This window comes from Podarcis muralis, chromosome Z, assembly GCF_964188315.1.
Source record: "Podarcis muralis chromosome Z, rPodMur119.hap1.1, whole genome shotgun sequence".
Lineage (NCBI taxonomy): Eukaryota > Metazoa > Chordata > Lepidosauria > Squamata > Lacertidae > Podarcis > Podarcis muralis.
The window spans coordinates 10,471,186-10,492,115 of NC_135673.1; the positions used below are offsets into that span (position 1 = coordinate 10,471,186).

Genomic DNA, 20,930 nt, shown 5'->3' on the forward strand with positions numbered 1-20,930 from the left:
TTTGTTTCACAGGAACATAACTGTTCATCTGAAGGAAAACAAAATATAAAACTGTGAACATGCCCACCCACCAATTTTTATTTTAGGAACAAAAACAGGAAAACCACTGTTTGCAAAAAGAAGTTGCCTCCATAGAGCAAGTGGCACAAGACAACCACCTGCGAGCAAAGCAGCTTATGAGGGACCTTAGCCAGATCCAAGTGGAGTACATGCAGCTCAAGTCACAGGTAGGACTTGGATCCAACAAATTGCCTCTCTTTGATGCGCTACATCCTGCAGAAAGGTGGGCAATTCCACCTTCCCACCTTCCTCTGTATTTTTTACACCAAATACAAAAGAATAGGGATCATCAGTAGGGTCGATGACCATTTCATGTGGGGGTTCCGTTCCTGGCCCTTGTGCATGTCAGCAGAGTGCATGTAAGTGCGCCCTGCACTGCCCACGTCACCCTTTTAGTGACATGTTTTGTGACATTTTCAGTCACTTCTGGGTTTGGCACTGTGCACACATGTGCAATCACATGTCTTTTGAACATGCATTAATCAGTCGTTGCCTATATATCTGAAGTGCAGAAAAAGTGGATGGAGAGTTTTCCTTGCTGTTTCCCATAAACATTAAAACTCAGGATTATCCAATGAAATGCACATTCAGGGTGAGCAAGAAGGGAAGACTTCACAAAATGCAGAATTAATTTATGGAATTTGTTGCCATAATATGTATTTATGACTACAGAATTAGATAGCCTTTGATAGACCTCACCTCCTCCAGGAAAAAGCTATCAGCCATCCATGTTCGGAGGCAGCAAATCGCTGAGAACAAACAACACAGGACATCTGTTTACTTTCATGCTCCACTTGGGGATTTCCTATGGGAAGGAAGCAGGTTGCTGGACTAGATGGAATTTGATCCAGCTAAGATCATTTTGAATGCTTTCATAGGAACAGTTTCAAGGCAGGCTTGACTTCTAACACTGCTCACTTTATAACTCAAGAGCAATGGCTTCTTTTACACATACAGAGGTTTGATTCCAAGGGTTCTGTGTATACACGAAAACACACATACTCAAACCCTTGGAGCCACACCCTCATGCGCATCCCTAACCTTCCAAAGAACTTTTAAATTCTCTCTTCCTTTACCTGAGAAGGCCCACTCAACACACTGGCTCTGAGATGCTCTCACAAGATCTTGCAAGGCCATCAGAGTGCCTGCAAGACCTTGTACAACCATCCCAAGTCTTCCAGAGCCAGCACACTGAAAGGCGTTGCCTAGTAAGCAAGGCAGAGAGCTTAAAAGCTGTTCTTGCATGCATTTAATTTGCACAATTTCAACCAGCCAGCCTTCAAACATGTAAGATTAAAATAGTACAAGTTACATGTGCATAAGAAATAATTGTAATGTAGCTACAAAATCTGTGGCTCCAAGCTGTGATTTCAGTAGGAGAATTAAGCCTGGGCTCAAATATTTTCTGTTGGCTTACACTCGGGTTGGATTATGTGCCATCTTTTATCATGCCCAAAGAAATAAAACTCCTCATAAGGAGGAAATCGTCATCACCAACAGTACAAGCTGGAATTGTGTACAGCAGTAGGTCTTGCCTATATTTTTAATACTTAAAGGTGGTTGTATGGAAGTGGCTAAGGTGGTCTTTGTAATTTGATAAATTAGTTTTCATTTAGCCAATTTTGCACCCACATGATTAAATAGCTAAGTTTTGACTACTACGTCATCCAGCCATTAACATAGGTTGTTCAGTTACTCAGCAGATTCCATACAATCACTTGTGAGGCTATTGCCACAAACACAACCAAGCCAAGTCACATGGAGATGGCAGTTACAGGATGCAGCTGTTGCAATTTTTGAGATAATGGAGGCCTGAAGAAAGACAAATTGCACCTATGATGTTACTATTACCTTAAAAAGGTAAAGGTAAAGATACCCCTGACCGTTAGGTCCAGTCGCGGACGATTCTGGGGTTGCGGTGCTCATCTCGCTCTATAGGCCAAGGGAGCTGGCGTTTGTCCACAGACAGCTTCCGGGTCATGTGGCCAGCATGACTAAGCCGCTTCTGGTGAACCAGAGCAGTGCATGGAAACACCGTTTACCTTCCCGCTGGAGCAGTACCTATTTATCTACTTGCACTTTGACGTGCTTTCGAACTGCTAGGTGGGCAGGAGCTGGGACCGAGTAACGGGAGCTCACCCTGTCACGGGGATTCAAACCACCGACCTTCTGATCGGCAAGGCCTAAGCTCTGTGGTTTAGATCACAGTGCCACCCGCGTCCCTTTACCATTACCTTATTCTCACATAAGCAGCAGTTCCTCCAATGCTAGCCAGATTAGGAGCCCCACCAGTGACCCTATTCATTTCTGCCACTGATCACATAGGGCCTGCTGGGTGTCTGCATTGGGTCTGGTTTGCTAATTGGTTGTTAATCCTTAGCATCCTCTCTGAAATCCTGCTGTCTCACCCTTGTGTTCCATTGCTTAGATGAAGAGTCAAGAGAATTTAGAGAAACAACACAAAGAGATGAAAGGGACAGTGAAGTCACTTAAGCTGGAAGTGAAAGACAAAATGAGAACCGGTTTGAAGGATCTGAGTCAATCCCCTCCAAAGCTTTTGGGAGAACTGGAGACTACTTTTGAGATTGAAAGAAGACCTCAGAGTGACTTGGAAAGTCTGAAGGAAAATTATCCTTTCACAAATAATGAGGGAAGAATGCTGTGCTTTGATGAAAAGCTGGACCTTTCCAAAGTCCACATCACGGTAAACACAACCCTACTAAAATCAGTGTTAAAAAAATCAGAGCTGCTTCAGACCATCAATTTTGCATGCAAGCAAGAATCATTCTTCCTGTATTGTGCGTCTTAATGAATCTCAGTTTGAAGCAACCAACTCCTGCATCTTCCCTGCTGTGGTACACCTGCATTGGAAACACAAACACAGGAAGCTTTCCCCCACACTCAGGCTCCTAGACTTTGATCTCTGCCACTTACAGTCCTAGTTTCTATTTCTTTAAAAATAAAAAGCTAGAGGTCTAAAACCTGTTTTAAATAAATAAATCCTGAACTCCTTGAGCTGCTGGAACTTGTAAGTAGGGTTCTGTATTTAAGCAGAGTAGTTGCAGCTGCATGGTGTTCATAGCCCTGCTAGTTTATGATGTCACTGTCCTATGTTCATTATATGATGATTACCAACCAGCAAATCCTACCTTAATCTTTTTATCAGGCCACCTGTTTCAATCTGTTCTCTTTTCTCTCAAGGATGAACAATGGCGTGGAAAAGCACGCCGAGAACAGCTGCAGCACCATGAGGATCGGCTCAAGGTACCACAACAGTTCATGTACTAGGTTCCCAGCCTTTGAGTGGGGCAGGGGACTAATATTTCCAGTTATTGTGGGGGTCATAGTTTTCCTTGATAGTATGTACACCTTTTCCCCGCAACAGGGTGTGCTCCTGTTGTTCGGTCCCAGCTCCTGCCCACTTAGCAGTTTGAAAGCACGTCAAAGTGCAAGTAGATAAATAGGTATTGCTCCAGCGGGAAGGTAAACGGTGTTTCTGTGCGCTGCTCTGGTTTCGCCAGAAGTGGCTTAGTCATGCTGGCCACATGACCCAGAAAAACTGTCTGCAGACAAACGTCAGCTCCCTCGGCCTGTAAAGTGAGATGAGTCATCTGCAACTGGACCTAACGGTCAGGGGTACCTTTACCTTTACCTTTATGCACCCCTTTATTGATATAGCACAGAATTATCTAATAAACCAGTCAGTTAACTCAGTGTGTTCTTTAAGGCTCAGCTTCGTCAGTGCATGTCAAAGCAAGTGGAGGTGTTAATTAAAGGAAAGCAGCAGACTGAGGGCACCCTCCATAGCCTGAAGAGGCAAGTTGATGCATTGGATGAACTAGTTAGCAGTACTTCAACAGACTCGCAGTTTCCTTCCTTGAACTCCTCAGGGTTAACTGACTCTCTGCATGAAGAGTCAATTCTCACAATGAACCAGGTAAGTTTCCACATTGATTTGGATTTACTGCTTCTGTGTAGGAGAGAGCCTTTCTATTTTCATTCATTTTAAAGTATACCCTGCCTTTTGATCAAGTGATGATCAGTGGCTTACACCAGAAAAAAATAGCACATGGCTCTTGCTGGTGGCAGGGTCCAGAGTGTCCTCCTTTGCCTCCTTACCCCTCCCAGAACAGCTGTTGAAGCAGTTCTTTCTGGCTGGAGGCAACTAGTAGAAAACTTTCTCCCCGTGTATTGGGTTTGCTTGAATATCAGGAATTAATTCTCTGTGGTCTGAATATGCATTGACTTTTCACATGCATATTTTCTAAAAAAATTGGAGCTTAATTGTATGTTGGTTTTTAACAGGATTTTGTGATAGCTTTGTGTTACAATGTGTGTCCCTCCATGCATAACCTAATACTTCAACATTTCATCTCACTGAGGCTGTTTCTCCCAAACTGCACCCACCTGTCCCCCATCTGATGTCAGCTGTGGGGCAGGTGGAGATGTGGCTAGATAGACTGTGGAACTGATCCCTGCAGAAAGCAGTCCTGTCAGTCTTATGCTCAGCACTTGGGGAGCACTGAGCACAGGACTTGCAAAGTGCTTTCCAAATGCCCTGACTATCACCGGGCTGCTGGGCGCTGGGAAAGCACTGCACAAGGGACATCCCAACCATCTATCAAAGTTGCCCCATAAGGGCTGATAAGGATCTGGCCCATTGAGCCGAACAGGCTTTTCACTCTTGATTCTCTGAAAGCAGGGGGGGGGGGGTGTCTTGAAAATTTAGCTGCTCCTCTTCTAGTTCAGTCCCTGCTTTCACTCAAAGCAGATATGTTCTTTTTCTCCTATTTGTGTTTCTGCTCAGATTTTTTGTTTAGCATTTCTTTAAATTCCTTAGTATCCTTTCTCTCCTATTTGTTTCTACTTAATCACTCTATAGTTTGTATTTTGCTTTTTCCATTACCTCTTTGCTGTTGGCTCTTCTTGCCCTCTGTCCCTGTTTTGTGAGATGGCTGCAATCACCAAAGCTAAAATAAAATGCATGTTACAGTGGTTAAGAAAAAACCTCCCAGATGGCTGCCTTGGAATAAACTGCCATGGATCTCTTTCAAGTCCTTTTAGTAGACTCTCCAGTAACAGGCTTTCTCTGCAGAGCCAATTGCCTAGACTATAACAAGTTTGCTTCTAGTTATATCCTTTTACTGAACCACCTTGTTAGCAGTTTATATTTTGTAAGGGTTTTCAGCACAGAGTTTAACACAGGAGGAAGGGACTGGGAGATGTACTACTTTGAGCAATGAATTTATTCACTTTGAATGTTCTGACCTGCTTATCTTGAATAAAAGTTTTGTGTATCCTTTCTTTTTATATTTCACCAAATATCTTAGCCTGCTCTTACAATAATATAATCAAAATAATAATCATAGGGATTATGCTGCTGCTATTATCCATATCCCAGAAGCAAGTCAAGGGCTCTTGCAATGTGTTGTCTTCTCAGTTTTTTTGCTGATTGAATGGGGACATCTTTTCTAGTTTTCTAGATCTCCTTCCAGGACATCAACAGGTATTTCAACACAATCTCCAGGTATTCATCAGTACAAGGCATAATCCCAGCAGGTAAGAGTGGTGGGGTGATAACAGTGGAATGTGTGGAATTGATCAATAAATGTTAAAATTTAGACTGAAATATAAACACAATTTCTAGGGCAATGTGACTGTGGCCCTCCATTGGTCTGTGGCATAGCCATTGGTCAGGTGTAATGGGAACTGAAGTCCAGCAACTCCTGGAGGGCCACAGGTTAGCCACCTCATTCAAGGGAGTATGTAGTTCTTATTTCTAAGTATGACACTTTTTTTGAAAGTCTAGCATCTGTGTAATCAGCCTTCCTCCATGTAACTCGGGGGGCGGGGAGGAGTTGCAACTCACACCTATATCTTGCATCAAACACTGAGGCCATGCTCATGATTTAGGGCACTTATGCTTAAAGTTTTTAATTGCTAATGGCAGCCTTCCCCATCCTAGTGCTCTCAATCTGTTTTGTACAACTCTGCGTAGCCCCAGGTTGGGGTAGGGTAACCTGTGGAGAGCAGTGCATGAGGTTCTTTTACATCTTCAGTAGGGCATTCCAGAACCTTAAGTGGGATCCAAGCCTGTTCCCTGTTCTGGAGCAGGAAAAACTCACAAAAGCAGGGGGAGGGGGAGACACCACTCCAAGGTCACATCTTGCCGCAGGAAAATGAAGAGGACATAATTGCCCTCATCTGACTGTTCTTCCATATCTCCTCCAGATTTGCAGTCTCCTGGCTGTTGTTCTTACAAGCACATAATTAAGATTACACCCCCACTGAGTGATGAGCAGGACTCCTTAAAGTCTCCAAATCATGGAATTCTGCCCATGGTCTCCTGGCAGCAGTTTTCCCTTCAAGCAATGGTGGCACATCAGCCCTGAATAAAGAGCACCTGGGTTGGACCAGGCGGAGGACCTCTCCCACCTAATCTGAGGTGTTAGTGGAAGCAATGCCAGGGAGCTATCAGAGAACCTGAAGACATTTTCAGTCTCTCAGGACTATCTTTCCCCCCTAGATTTTATCTCCAGCATTGTTGGTCAAGCCCACATACAGACCACAATTTAATTATAGCACCTCTGCCCTGGATGAGGTCACACCAGCAGTTCCCAATGGAGTAAAGGTCTGCCTAAGCCTATAACAGTACCCTTTGCAGAGTTTGACAGGGTGCGTAATGTTGAATGAACCAACCTTCCAAAAGGCAAAGCATTTCTGGGTGGCATAATCCCCACTGCTCCCTAGTGGACCATTATCATCTCTTTAGACCTCATCTGTTTCTAGAGTGGCCTCCTTGCTGTAGTGATCTTTACTTCTCCCTGCTGCACATTGTGTTGGATTCATTATTTTTCTATAGTCATAAAGGCTATGTGGTGGGTTGCCTTGCTTTTCTAGTACTGTACATTGTGGGGAAAGCTAGGTAGCCCCTTCCACTGGAGAGCATCAGTTGGATTGAACCCTATCTTGTCACCTGGAGGGAGGTGCTCTTGCCAGCCTTCTGGACTGCCCTTCCTAGATGCAGAGAATAATTAATTCATGGTAAGCAGCTCCCCTTTTCCTAGCTCTGCTAGCAGTTAGGAAGGTAACAGCTTACCCAGAACCTGAAAATCCTTTGTTAATCAATCAGTAAATTGATATGATTGTAACCTTGCCATTTGCAGCAAGCATATTTTACAGTAATCACTGAAGTTTTTTATTATTATTATTATTATTATTATAGGTAAGCAGCGAAATGCAGCTGTATTGGTGCAGCCCGTGCCAATTGCCTGGCTTTGAAGGCATCAGAAGACTACCTCATTGGTTTCCAAGTCCCTGTTAACATTCCTAAAGACATTTTAGGTGTGAGCTCAGGTGTTTTTATTACGTATGCACACTTACTTGAATTTTTATTTCTATGGAGCACTTCTGCAATGCAAGCTAGAGTGTAGCATTTGCAGTATTGAAAGTTACAGCCATTGATGTCTGCATCCTTTTGTTTGTGGGGTAGGGGTGCGTGCATTTATTTATATGTGGGTGAATGGGCATAAGCTTTTTAAGCATTTTTAGTGAAAATTTGTATTCTGTTGAATTTTTTTTTACAAAAATAAATATTCCCTCCCCCCCCAAAAAAATACACCTTGTGTTTTCTTCTGCTTTCTATAAACATATTTAGTGACTGGTTGTTCCACCAGGTTCCTATGCATATCTAGGATGTTACAAGGCAGGGATGGGGAACCTCAGGCCAAAAAGCAAAGTACAGCCTTCCTAGGCTGCTTTATGTATCTAGTCCTTGGGTAGATACCCTTGTGTCATGCATTCTTTGCCTGCATGGTGTGTTTGTGTAGAAATATCAACCTGTGCACAGCTGGAATGTTGCCTACTTTACAAATGCAATGGATGTGACTTTTTGAAACTAGCTCCACCCAGGTTGCCTGTAAGGGATCAAGGCTCTCTGAAAAATGTTGCCCACCTAAGGGATTTGAATGTGTCCTAGATTTTGCAGCAATAACTGCTTCCATATTTCCACCAGAAGCAAATTTACTCCCCACTATGAAGGAGGTATTTAAAGTATGGGGGTTGTCTCCATCTACCTACTTAGAAGATGCAGGGTCATGTGACTTAACTTTTATACAGACTGGCTGTCTCACCTGACTTCCCCTCACCCCCCCAACAGAGCTTTTTCTCAGTTTACGCACATAAGTTTTGTCTCAGCTCTTAATTCTGTTGCAGTTTACCTCAAATAGTACTTTATTCTAATTCCTGCTTAAACTCTTAAAATAAAAAGTAACTTTCTTCTCTATTTCTCTTTTTCCCCACTCCCATTCTGTGATCCAGGACTGCAGTGGATTCTGCCACAGCAAATGGCTGTTGTCCATTTGAGCTACTGTGGAAAACTAGCATAAACTTTATTAACATAGCAGAAGCTGACGTTTGTTCACTAGGGGTTGTTCTAAGTTGATTCATTGGAAGTAACATGACGTTACTTAGGTTTACTAATTTCAGTGGTGCCTCCCATTTGAATAAAAGGGTGGAATACAAAACAACCCTTAGCTATTTTTTACTGGTCTGAATGTTGAAATCCACCACGCATACTTGAAACTTAAGCAATGCTGCACTTACAAAAATGAAGTGAGCCCCCTTTACCTAACAATAATAAAACATGTGCTTTTCAAGATCAGTTTTTCTTCTATCAAACTGATTATGCAACTTCACAATTCTTCAGTGATATTCTCCAATGAACTTTAATGATTAAGACTGACGAGATCCAAGAGCAAGTAGAACCAGAAAGTTCAAAAGCAAAGCTCAAGAGGGAGAACTACTTTCCACCATTCCAAATCTAGGGCTAGGTAATGCTGCATTGGGTGGGATTTTCAACACCATTCCACCATGTGTGAAGATTGCCCCTGTTAAAATGGGAAAAAATGGTTTTTTTCTAACAGTTGCTTCTTTTTGGAGAGCCTACCTTTCAGCCAAGATTAATCCACAGAAATGTACATTTGTGATAAATGAGTGTTTTCTAGCAGCCTTTCTGGTTGTTGCCTGTTTATAGCAATAAGGTTTTAGGCATTTCCCTACAGGAGGTTTAGATAAAAAAGATCTGCAATTAGACTTGAGGACTGGTTGATGGTGAAGCAGCACATCTGTTGGTCTTAACATTCCGTGCTTTAACTAAGTGTTCTGCAAAAGGATTTAAAGTCTAAAGGCAAGCATGCTGATTGTGCTTCAGCTACATAGGTATGTAGCAGCTCACCTAGAATGATGGCGGGGTTTTTTGCTTTCACACTACCATAAATATTCATAGAGAGCAGGCTAGGGAGGATTAAGTTTGATACATTATACAATAAAGCCATCTATCACCTTCTGTGACAAATATTACACGGGTCTAGAACCTTCACACATGGAATAATATAGCAAAACTACAACAACTGTGGTCTAGTGGGTTCATATAAAAAGGGATACTTGCTTCATGTGACCCACAATCCACACCCTCTTGAGTGCACATCTTCAAAGAACGACCACTGTCATTTATCTAGATACAGGTACTTTATTTACAAATATTTAGATAATAGCATTGTTACAATAAATGAGTACAGCAGCCCAAATAAGTCCTGTCACAGAAACAAAGACCTACTGTAACTTATAATTTGGAGGATATAAGGGGGGAGGGGGTATTGCACCACCAACAAGCTGCAGAAAGTGATTGCCTTTGCCCAAACTTAAAATTGTATATCAACTGGTCATGGTCCCCGGGCAAAAACCCCACATGGTGCAATCCAAGCTGCATCTTTTGTAATACCCATCTATTTTAAGAATCTTAGGTTGGGGGAGAGAAACCTATCCAGAGCCAAACAAAAAGGAAACACACAAAGGGACAGTGTACACATTATCCAAACACTTAAATCATCTGCACATTCCAGTTTTGGCTTTTATTTAACATTGACTGTACAGTATGCTGGTTATCACCCTTTGCTTTTACATAGTTGAACATGGCCTTGCTTAGTGTCTTTACAGGGCTAAAAACAAAAAAACCCTATGCTATATTTGAAGCATTGCAGTCAATATAGTGAAACATAGTGAAACATAGTGAAGCCCAATCAAGCTTAACCCATTTGTTGCCCTCTTTTTCTTTTAAATAGCAGGTTGTTATGGAAGAGTTACAGTACAGTTGAGATTGTTTACATATGTGGTGGCTCCAACCCAAGTAGACAGACAGGTCTGCATATACACAACTGCTCTGAATTACTTCTCTCAAAGTTCTTTGCAACCACAGCATGAAGGAAGAACTGAGGAGGAGCAGAAATTAAGCCTATGTCAACTGTAGTGTCAAATGCCACGGTATGGTTCAAAATCCCTAGAGTGTAAAATGCTTGACAGTCCAGTTGAGAATATATCTTTTCATAAAAGTGTAAGATGTCCAACAGCCCATCCTTCCTATACAATAAGGCAGGAAATGAAGCTGGATTAATGCAAAAAGTCTTCCCAAAGAGAGAGGAAAAGTATATTAGCACACCAGCAATTGCACAAGACCAGGAATATTAAACAAAAGCAGCAATAGGCTGACGACAGTGCCAAGATAGGACAGATACTATCACACTGGGGTAGGTGTTCTTTTGCACTGTGTCAGGAACCAGCTTCCTAAGCACAACCTCCAAATGCCAACACCACGGAATCAAGCCAATGGTCAGTGAACTGCAGTTACTAAAGCTAGGGGTGATGTGGTCATTATTAGGTTGAACTGTACAGACCAATATATTACCTATTCTAGTGCCAGTAAATCAGTTTGTTTTTATTTCATTAAGATCATATACACAGAATGTACTTTTTAAAGTGTTAGCTCTGTTCCTTCAAAATTTATACATATTTACGTTCTGTTAACAAGGGCCACAAAAGGTAAAAATGGTAAGGAGAAGGAAGAGGTGGGTGGCATCAAGCTACAGAGCACAAGCACAAGAGAGATACTTGCCATGTGGGAGGCCAAGATGGATGAAGGCTAACACTCCTGCAATGAGTGCTCCCACGCCGCCGCCACCACCACCAACAACTGCATAATAGGGAATCCTTCCCACTAAAAAAGGAATCTTATGCAGGATCCCACTCTAATCATGTAGGTTGTTTCACAGCAAATCAACTTTTTTTTGTTACTAAAAAGGACAGATCCAGACCACTTGCAGACTGCGAGGAAAGGCTGAAGCTAGTAAAGTTAAATTTTACAAGAGACAAAGCCCTGCAGAAAGAGAAAGAATAATAATAAAAATCATGAGGTCCAACCATCAGTGCTCTGTTTTGTAAATCATGTATTGGTGACACCTATTCACAAGGACTGGGGTGGGGGGAGACTTCTAGATTTACCATGCAGGGAGAGGGTATGACTCTACTTGCCTTTGATAACCTGATTACATCTAAGTTTCTCTTATTTATTTTTTAGCAGTTTAGTGCTGTGTTAAACTGTTGCCTCAGGAGTTTTAATTAAACCCAGTAAGATGGACAGAGGAAACTGAAGCAGCCAAAAGCACTGCTCCTAACAGAGGTGAAAGGTCAGAAACAGAGCCGAGAAGTGAGGTCACTAGCAGCCACAGCCTTCTCTCTGCGGCTGGGGTTCACTGGTTAGTCGGCCACCCTGTGGAGCTGAAGGCTTATGTTGTACACCAGATTCTGCAGCGTTTAGATCCAGGCTCCCGTCTTGGATGTTCTGATAGATTTTCTTGGCAGCCTCTAGGAATGCATCCTCAACATTCTCTCCTCTGATAAAAGGGAAAGCAGCAATATTAACTTAGAATGTATATAGAAAGCCTGTTGCACAAAGAATTTCACATACCCACCATTAACTATCAAGGAGCAATGTAGCACAGAGCTTCTACCCTTGTTTCCATTCATATTTCATAGGTATTAAGGTTGCACAACCCATCTATTTTAGCCGCCACCGCTATGGAAACATCAACAGAACATCTTGCAATGGCCATTGTCTGTGCTTCAGATATTCTGCATCAGCAGCCCTAGTGTCTTCATAGCACACATCAGGATGGTGTGGATTCCTGCACGCCTTCCTGCCACATGTCCCAACTAACCCCGGATTACTCTTCTCACTTTTACATGGGGCAAGGAAAGCAGATGCAAGAGGATTCTCAGTTGGTACATCCTACTTCAGATTAATGGAGCCAGCTGAGGATGCCCTGCCTGAAGGACCCCCAACTCCTGTAGTCAATGTTGCTTTTTACATCTGTTCCATGGAGCACTTCAATTCCACCATGCACTAGCTTGCTTTAGAGCAAGAATTTCTAGTTCACAGGGCAGAAATTCCTGAAAAGTTCATGAGTCTAAGATCCCAAAACATCAAATGATTGATAAATTATGTTTAACTTAATGGAGCAAATTGCAGTGAAACTATGGTTCACACACTCCTTCCCTCCTCTCCTCTGGCACAGCCACAGGGAGATTTGAAAGCCTTCTTTTTAAAAAAGTAAACCTCAGTTTTAGCATGGCACCCAAACTCTAAACGGCAATTAAGATTAACTATTCCCTGTTTGAAACAAACATGGTTTGAAGATGGTTTGTTTCAATAAAGTGCAGTTAAATTAAAGCAGTTTGCTTGATACAAAGACAAACGAAAGTTAAAAACCTGAAGCAAAAACTTCCACTCTCTTCCTCGAGGCCATGCCAAAAGAGGAATGTGTGAGTCCAAAGCTCACTCTAGCTCCTTCCCATCATGATAAACCATGGTTTTTTGTGAAATCTGAACACAGCTGTTATATTATCTTTTTTTGAATTGCTGTGGTTGGCAACAACAGGGTTGGGGTTAGGCCAGTGTGGACATTCTCAGTCAAACCCCTGAACATGCCAGAATTGCTTCTTACTGTCAACAAGGAACAGAAATCAGATTCCTCTTGTTTCCCCAACACCAAAGCCACCTTATGGGGCTTAGCTAAGCTTCTATGCCCTCACTATAATGTATATTAGTACAGTGGTACCTCAGGTTAAGTACTTAATTCATTCTGGAGGTCCATACTTAACCTGAAACTGTTCTTAACCTGAAGCACCACTTTAGCTAATGGGGCCTTCCGCTGCTGCCGCACAATTTCTGTTCTCATCCTGTAACCCGAGGTACCACTGTATTCTAATGAGCAAAAGTCAGACATGTGACACTGATGAACACAGCAACTAATGTAAGGAAGTAAACAGTTAATTAACAACTGAGTGAAGAATTACACTGGACAAAGGGGTAAGCAATACCTAATGCTTTTCCAGGAAAAGAGCAAGAAGTGACAGCAAGATTGGGAAGGTACCAAGGGGGTATAATTGCTCAAGCTACAGAGACTAAAAATCAAAGTACCCCTCAAAGCAGATTATGGATGAATCCACATAAGCAATTTCGGTTTCAAGAAATCAAGACTCAGTACTTACGTTTTAGCACTCGCTTCAAGAAACAGCAATCCTGTTTAGAAACAAAATACAACTTTAGCATAGGCAGGAATAGCAAGTGCCCCATACCAAACCTCACAGGTAAGAGTTCCCAAAGAACTCCAGGGTCAGTAGTTTGTATAACCAGATCTGTGAGTGAGACAACTCAAGCCCTGAATCGCTGAGGTCTCCCCGCTCCCCAGAACGGCTTCTGGGAGTTATCATGGCCTAGAATCCAACCTATACACTCACAGCACTGGAGTAGCAACACCCACCATTCTCTTCAGCAAACTGTTTGGCTTCTTCATATGTCACATCCCTCTGCGCTTCCAGATCCGCTTTATTTCCTATAAGGATTATCACCTGCATCCGGAATAAGGCACAAAAAGATTGCTGATAAACTGGCAGTCCCTGTTGAAGGCAAGAGGTCAACAGCTGCATGCTAGTCCTACTCCCTAGGCTCCAGCATCCTGCAGCTGCCACTTTAGCCCTCCTGTGACACGCCTGAGTAGAGCTGGTAAAGATAATCCTTTTATGCAAGGCTATACAGATCAGGAAAACCAAAATCAAATGCTGCCAGAACTTCAAGCGTGAATATTAAGTGACACTTCAACTTCTTATTACTGCAGGGCCATTCAGATTCAAGAAAGGCTATTATGCAATAAAATAGTCACACTAATGAGGAAGTGAACCTGGCTAGCTAGAACTAACTTCTGTGGAGAACAGAACCAAATCAGGAACAGATGTATTCAAATCACTTGATGCTACACAGGGTGGAAGGAAACCAACTTCAACTGCAGAGATAGGGTGGTATTTAGCCTCAAAAAAAAAAGGGGGGGGGGAGGAGAACAAAAAACCCAAACCAAATCATATGCGTCTTTCTGTTAAAAAAATAATTTAGATCAAGTCTTACTGACTACAGTGGTGACTTAAATCGATTTGATTTAAATCATATCCACCCTGGTTGGCTCTTTCCAACTATTTTTTTTCCCTTCTCTCCTTAATGACTCTTGCCATTACCTTCACATTGTCCTCCTTCTGGCAGCAATTACCGTATTTTTCGCTCTATAACACGCACCTGACCATAACACGCACATTGTTTTTAGAGGAGGAAAACAAGGGAAAAAACATTCTGAATGAAACAGTGGATGTATCATTTTTGTGCTTCATGCTGTGGCCACAGACATGTGATCTGATGGTGAATTTGGGGTGACCCAATGCAAAAATCCTGAGAATTCCTGTGGATCCATGCTTTGTAACCACGTTTTTGCACCATTGTGGCCCCAGGCAACAGTGGGTGCGTGATTTTTTGGGTGCAGGCTGTAGCCATGGACATGCTATGTGATCTGATGGTGAATTTGGGGTGACCCAATGCAAAGATCCTGAGGATCCATGTGGATCCATGCTTTTTAACCACGTTTTTGCACCATTGCAGCCCCAGGCAACAGTGGGTGCGTGATTTTTTGGGTGCAGGCTGTAGCCATGGACATGCTATGTGATCTGATGGTGAATTTGGGGTGACCCAATGCAAAAATCCTGAGAATTCCTGTGGATCCATGCTTTGTAACCACGTTTTTGCACCATTGTGGCCCCAGGCAACAGTGGGTGCGTGATTTTTTGGGTGCAGGCTGTAGCCATGGACATGCTATGTGATCTGATGGTGAATTTGGGGTGACCCAATGCAAAGATCCTGAGGATCCATGTGGATCCATGCTTTTTAACCACGTTTTTGCACCATTGCAGCCCCAGGCAACAGTGGGTGCGTGATTTTTTGGGTGCAGGCTGTAGCCATGGACATGCTATGTGATCTGATGGTGAATTTGGGGTGACCCAATGCAAAAATCCTGAGAATTCCTGTGGATCCATGCTTTGTAACCACGTTTTTGCACCATTGTGGCCCCAGGCAACAGTGGGTGCGTGATTTTTTGGGTGCAGGCTGTAGCCATGGACATGCTATGTGATCTGATGGTGAATTTGGGGTGACCCAATGCAAAGATCCTGAGGATCCATGTGGATCCATGCTTTTTAACCACGTTTTTGCACCATTGCAGCCCCAGGCAACAGTGGGTGCGTGATTTTTTTGGTGCAGGCTGTAGCCATGGACATGCTATGTGATCTGATGGTGAATTTGGGGTGACCCAATGCAAAGATCCTGAGGATCCATGTGGATCCATGCTTTTTAACCACGTTTTTGCACCATTGCAGCCCCAGGCAACAGTGGGTGCGTGATTTTTTTGGTGCAGGCTGTAGCCATGGACATGCTATGTGATCTGATGGTGAATTTGGGGTGACCCAATGCAAAGATCCTGAGGATCCATGTGGATCCATGCTTTTTAACCACGTTTTTGCACCATTGCAGCCCCAGGCAACAGTGGGTGCGTGATTTTTTTGGTGCAGGCTGTAGCCATGGACATGCTATGTGATCTGATGGTGAATTTGGGGTGACCCAATGCAAAGATCCTGAGGATCCATGTTGATCTATGCTTTGTAACCACATTTTAAGTGGGGAGCGAAGGAAAAACAAAGAAGGGACATGAGAGGGGTGTGCAGAGAAGCAGCTGGCTAAGAATGCTGGAGAGGGATTTAACGGGTGGGAGGAAAGAAAGGCAAAAGTTCCCCCCCAAGCCAGCCATCTCTCTCTCTCTCTCTCTCTCTCTCTCTCCCTCCCTCCCCCCCTCTCTCTCCCTCCCCCCCTCTCCCTCTCCCTCCCCCCTCTCTCTCCCTCTCCCTCCCCCCCCTCTCCCTCTCCCACTCTCTCTCCCTCTCCCCCAGCAGCACCGGAGCACAGAGAGGAATTAGAAAGAACGGCACTCTGCTTGTCTGGAGGGGAGGGGCTTTCCCTGCTCTTTGTTCCGTTTGAGCAAACACAGCAACGAAACAGAGGAGGGTGGGCAGTAAGACCCTGAGGCAGAATGCAGGAAAGCAGCCACTTCCTCTTTTCAGGTTTCCCTTCTTCGTGACTCGCGATTTGACTTTTGCTTGATTTTTTGGCTCCAGGGACCACACATTCGCTCTATAACACGCACAGACATTTCCCCTTCCTTTTTAGGAGAAAAAATCTGCGTGTTATAGAGGGAAAAATACGGTATGTTCATTGATAATTTTGGGGAAATTATACTTCATAAGATGACAACCAGCAGCAGCTTATGCAACAGGGTGGCAATTTAGCCTTGTGTTCTGATTCCATGCTTTAGGACAAGGCCTTTTAATCAAAGCCACGACCTTCGCTTTAACAATTTAATCACTGGTAGCAAATTTAAAGCCAGTTCAGTGTGGATGAGCGTTAATGGCACCCTTGATTTCAAACCAACCCCATTTTGATGTCTTGATGTAATGGGAAATAAAAAATAAATTAAAAGGTAGGTTTTCCTTTTGGCAAGTACTGTAGTAGTTCAAGTGGTAACTTTGTGTCTTTATCAACAAATTGCTACTTATCACACTCTCAACATCTCCCAAAGATATCAAAATAGGTCATATTTGTTTGATTTTAAATGTAAACAACGAAAAGGCAGATGTTCAAAGGGTGTTTGACAGCCCTACATTTAATGCAACCATTTTTAAACAGCCAAACTCACAGTATTTGGATTAGTTAGGTTTCTTGCATCTGTCAGCCAGCTGCTTAGATGGTTATACGTGCTTCTTCTGCAGAAGACAGAAAAGGCAAAACTAAGTACTTATAGGGTCACACCAGCATAATATGTCCGTTTATTTCCTATTACACTTTGAGGATGGTACTGGACACAACAGGAACATGTTACTTCCAATTTAGGCAATTGAATTGAGCTGTTAACAGAGATTCTTGCTTGTTTTTCATTTCCCTGATTTTCAACGGGAAATCTGTTAAGACAAAATGTTGCAAAAATCTCCTCTTAAAGAGCTATTGTCTGGAGGGTGGGGTCGGGGAGAACACTGATCTTGTGCGTCTGGGGAGCATACACATATGTAAGATACAGAAAGGTGAAGTATTGTTTGCTAGGGTTTGCAATGATCTGAAAAACCATTCTCTTCTCTTGTAGGATTAACCTATGTGCCTCATTCCCAAGCTTGCTCTGTATCTTTTCCAAAATTAGAATAGTTAAACTTAGTTTAGAAACCTCTGGTTTCAATTCACCCTACTGTAAAGGCAGTAAAATATCAATCCATAACTAGACTCCATAATTTATTTGTTCATTAGCCCAACACAGAGCTGACAAATACTCCCAACTTCTTGAACTTAGCAACAGGCTTCATGTCCTATTTAAGATAGACTAAAATAGTCATATTTTTTCCGTGGGGCACTCAGTTCAGTTCCATGACACCATACAGGAAGCTAGATGCACAGGAGATAGTGATGTATTCCCAAAAACAGATGCTCCTGATGAGCCAATGTGTCTCTGTCCCACTTACTAGCAAAGAACCTTTGGCAAGCTACCAAAGCCCAGAAACTCAACAACCCCCGATACTTGACTTTTAAGAATATTGCTCTTCCTTCTCCAGACTGTTGTTCCTGGGCATGGCCAAAAAAGAGAGAAGTGTTTACGGGTATTACATAACATTAAGGGCTAAGAAAGGAGCAGCTGTTAAAGCCGCAACCTTGGCTAAAGTTCCTCTTAAAATCAAGACAATGACTTGACATTTATATCATCCTGAAAAGATGTAATTAGGTTTGTTTGTTTTTCTAAAAAGTGACCATGCTTTAAAAACCTGTTTTGAGTCACATGCCCCTTACAGAAATATCAGCAAAAACAAACAAACAAACAAAACCTTGGTGCATTGTATTGATAAAGTCGGCAGAAAAGGCCATTCCACCACCAGCACCTTTCTCCTGCAGTAATAGAACTTGGAGTCACCTAAAGCAACAAACAGTAGATTCTGGACAGACAAGAGAATAAATACCCTACTTTGAGCATAGCTAACCTCTGGAATTCACTTCCATAAAATGTAGTGACTGCTGCTAGTTTTGAAATGAATTAGCTAAATTTATGGAAGCAGGTCTTTCACAGTTGAGATGGCACCTTCATGTCCAGAGCTGAAATTCCTGGGATTCTGGGGAATATTACTGGGGCAATAATGACAGAGAGCCACTGTGTTCATGACCTGCCTGCGGGCTTCCCAGAGACATCTGACTGGCTGTTTTTTTGAGAGCAAAGATATTGATGAGAAGGAGCCCCCCACTGATCCAGGAGTGTCATTCTTGTCCTATTAAGAGCTAGGAAAGTAGCAAGTTTAACCTCAGCAGCTGCTGTATGACTGCTGTAGGTAACATAAGAGTGTACTAAGGGTGTCTATAGCATAAGAAGGCCTCTTACCTAGTAATATCGTAGACCATAAGAGCGCCTGCTGCTCCTCTGTAGTAGCTCCGTGTGACAGCCCTGAATCTCTCCTGTCCTGCTGTATCCCAGATCTGCAGCTTAATTTTTTGGCCACTAACTTCAATTATTCTTGTACCAAACTCAACACCAATTGTATGGGGACAATCTGCCATAACTGTTGCCAAAAAGGAGAGAGAGAGACAGAGAGAGAGTCAGGCGACCAGTACTTCCATTTAGAGCTCTCAATAGCAACACTGAGCATGTGCATGTAAAACTGAAAACCTGCTTAATATCAACTTCAGATTTCATCTCACCCATCCCAACAAAGAGAAAAAGGAAATCTAACTGCTGTCAAAGTTCTGTACTTCATTAACATTTTTTAATCTTTTTTCTATATAACACTATCCCTTCCCCCAAGCTGTTCAGGTTCATTTTCTCATCAGGAATGAGAAAAAGACAACTGTCCTGCCAAAGACCACACTAGCTCTTGACCTCTGTTATTTGTTTTGTTCTTCAACAAATTTAAGGTATGCCTTATTTTTAAAAATCCTGGTCAAAGATAGATAGCTGGACTTTAAGGGCTCTAGTAACTTACAGTCCAGTTAAAACCTACGCCTAAGCTGGGAAAAGTAATACTGGACCTAACTGCTGACCAGGCAGTCAATCTTAAGTAAAGCAGCACAAGGCACATAAGGGAGTCATGTGGCCTCAAGGGAATGTAGAAGCTTTGTCAACCCATGATGACCTTCCAACCCCAGTTAAGACAGAGACTGAAAATAGTGTCCAACTGTAATAGTGGCACATTAAAAATTTTTGCTAAGTGTCTTTGCCTCAGCCGTGCTGGACCACTCTCACAAATAGAGCCAGGCAGATCAAAGACACAAGAAAAGCCTAAATCAACTTGTGCAAGGAGGAGAGAGAAGAGGCATGCTGTGGATTACCATCTAAAATCACTTGAAGGTCAATATGTGAAGAGACTTACATTTCTTTTCTGTAAACTGGTGGAGCAAGCAAGACTTTCCTACACCCATGTCCCCTACGGGACAGGGCGGAGGGAGGGGGGAGAAAAGAAAGAAACAAGTCTTAGTAACAAGCCATGTACTATTATCACTGTGCTTGAAACTTAGCATCACAGAAGATGACTGTGCAATAATGTGTCATTCACACAGGGCCGGCCCAAAACATTTTGGCACCTGAGGCTCACCTAAACATGCATCCTCCCGACTGCCTTACTGGGACATTTTCCACATCAGTATAGCGCGTTTGTACAACACCAAGCACTCACCAGCCCTCAGGCAGCATGATCAATGGTCAGGGATAATATGACACTGAACAGCCAGTGTGATATAGTGGCCAGAGTGATGGACTAGGTCCTGGGAGAGCAGAATTCAAACCCCCACTCAGACATGAAGCTCAATGGGTGGCCTTGGGCCTGTCTCTCTCTCTTCTCTCCGTCTCCTCCTCCCCCACCCCTAAACCTACTTCACAGGACGGTTGTGAGGATTATGAGGAAAAGGAGAATCTGTGTACACCACCTTGAGCTCATGGGATAAAAAGGTGAAGCATAAATCCAATAAATACTGTACTGAATGCGCCACTGAATCTACTGTGCGTCCTAAATGTTATTTGGCAAAAAAATGTGTGCATTAGACTCAAGTAAATATTGCCCAGCCCTACTGACCACCAAAACTATCTTGACTTGCAGGGAGGGGGTGCCTCCTTTTTTACAGCCCTCATCCTGCCACCCCTGTGAATCAGAGGCTCCTTCACCGCCTGGGCACGCTGAGGACTAGCCATGTGGCTGGCGCGCTCTCCTGCCGGCCACCTTACCTGCTCAGAAGCCCGCCTTCTCTTCCTCCTCCTCTGCTTCTCCATCACCAACCACAGCCTGGACCCCTCAGGAAACCACACAGCAAAGTCGCCCTGCCCTGCCCAGTGGGATTCACTGCAGCCTCCTGCGCAACAGCATCCACCTCCGCTTCCCTCCAATAGAGGAAGCTGCCAGGCTGACTCAGCTGATCCCGCAGCAGGGCCCTGGAGTGTGGCAGCGCAAAGCAGGAGAGCAGGCATGCACCAAGAAAACAGGCCCCACAGTGCCAGCTCGCCTTTCTCTCTCTCACAGTGTGGAAGTGCTGGGCCCCGCCTGTGTAGAGGAGCTGAGGCAAGTGGGAACCACGCTTTGGCTCGGCTCGCTGACAA

General features: G+C 43.3%; 2 protein-coding genes across 6 annotated transcripts in view; one reads left to right on the plus strand and one right to left on the minus strand.

Moving 5' to 3' along the window:
- The window catches only part of CNTRL (centriolin), a 59,684-nt gene extending 52,009 nt beyond the window's left edge, over nucleotides 1–7,675 (plus strand). For all 5 annotated transcript variants that reach the window (XM_028714599.2, XM_028714597.2, XM_077922329.1 and 2 more), the window contains 6 exons: nucleotides 87–227; nucleotides 2,489–2,764; nucleotides 3,262–3,324; nucleotides 3,788–3,997; nucleotides 5,536–5,619; nucleotides 7,286–7,675. In XM_028714599.2, coding sequence (XP_028570432.2) covers nucleotides 87–227; nucleotides 2,489–2,764; nucleotides 3,262–3,324; nucleotides 3,788–3,997; nucleotides 5,536–5,610 — 765 coding nt within the window. In that variant the 3' untranslated portion in view covers nucleotides 5,611–5,619; nucleotides 7,286–7,675. The remainder of the gene's footprint in view (nucleotides 1–86; nucleotides 228–2,488; nucleotides 2,765–3,261; nucleotides 3,325–3,787; nucleotides 3,998–5,535; nucleotides 5,620–7,285) is intronic.
- A 1,894-nt stretch (nucleotides 7,676–9,569) lies between these two features.
- The window catches only part of RAB14 (RAB14, member RAS oncogene family), a 35,613-nt gene continuing 24,252 nt past the window's right edge, over nucleotides 9,570–20,930 (minus strand). The window contains exons 3-8 of the mRNA XM_028714193.2: nucleotides 19,714–19,767; nucleotides 18,729–18,906; nucleotides 17,016–17,082; nucleotides 13,716–13,803; nucleotides 13,444–13,474; nucleotides 9,570–11,786 (exon numbers count right to left, since the gene is read on the minus strand). Of these exons, the coding sequence (XP_028570026.1) occupies nucleotides 11,609–11,786; nucleotides 13,444–13,474; nucleotides 13,716–13,803; nucleotides 17,016–17,082; nucleotides 18,729–18,906; nucleotides 19,714–19,767 (596 nt within the window). The 3' untranslated portion in view covers nucleotides 9,570–11,608. The remainder of the gene's footprint in view (nucleotides 11,787–13,443; nucleotides 13,475–13,715; nucleotides 13,804–17,015; nucleotides 17,083–18,728; nucleotides 18,907–19,713; nucleotides 19,768–20,930) is intronic.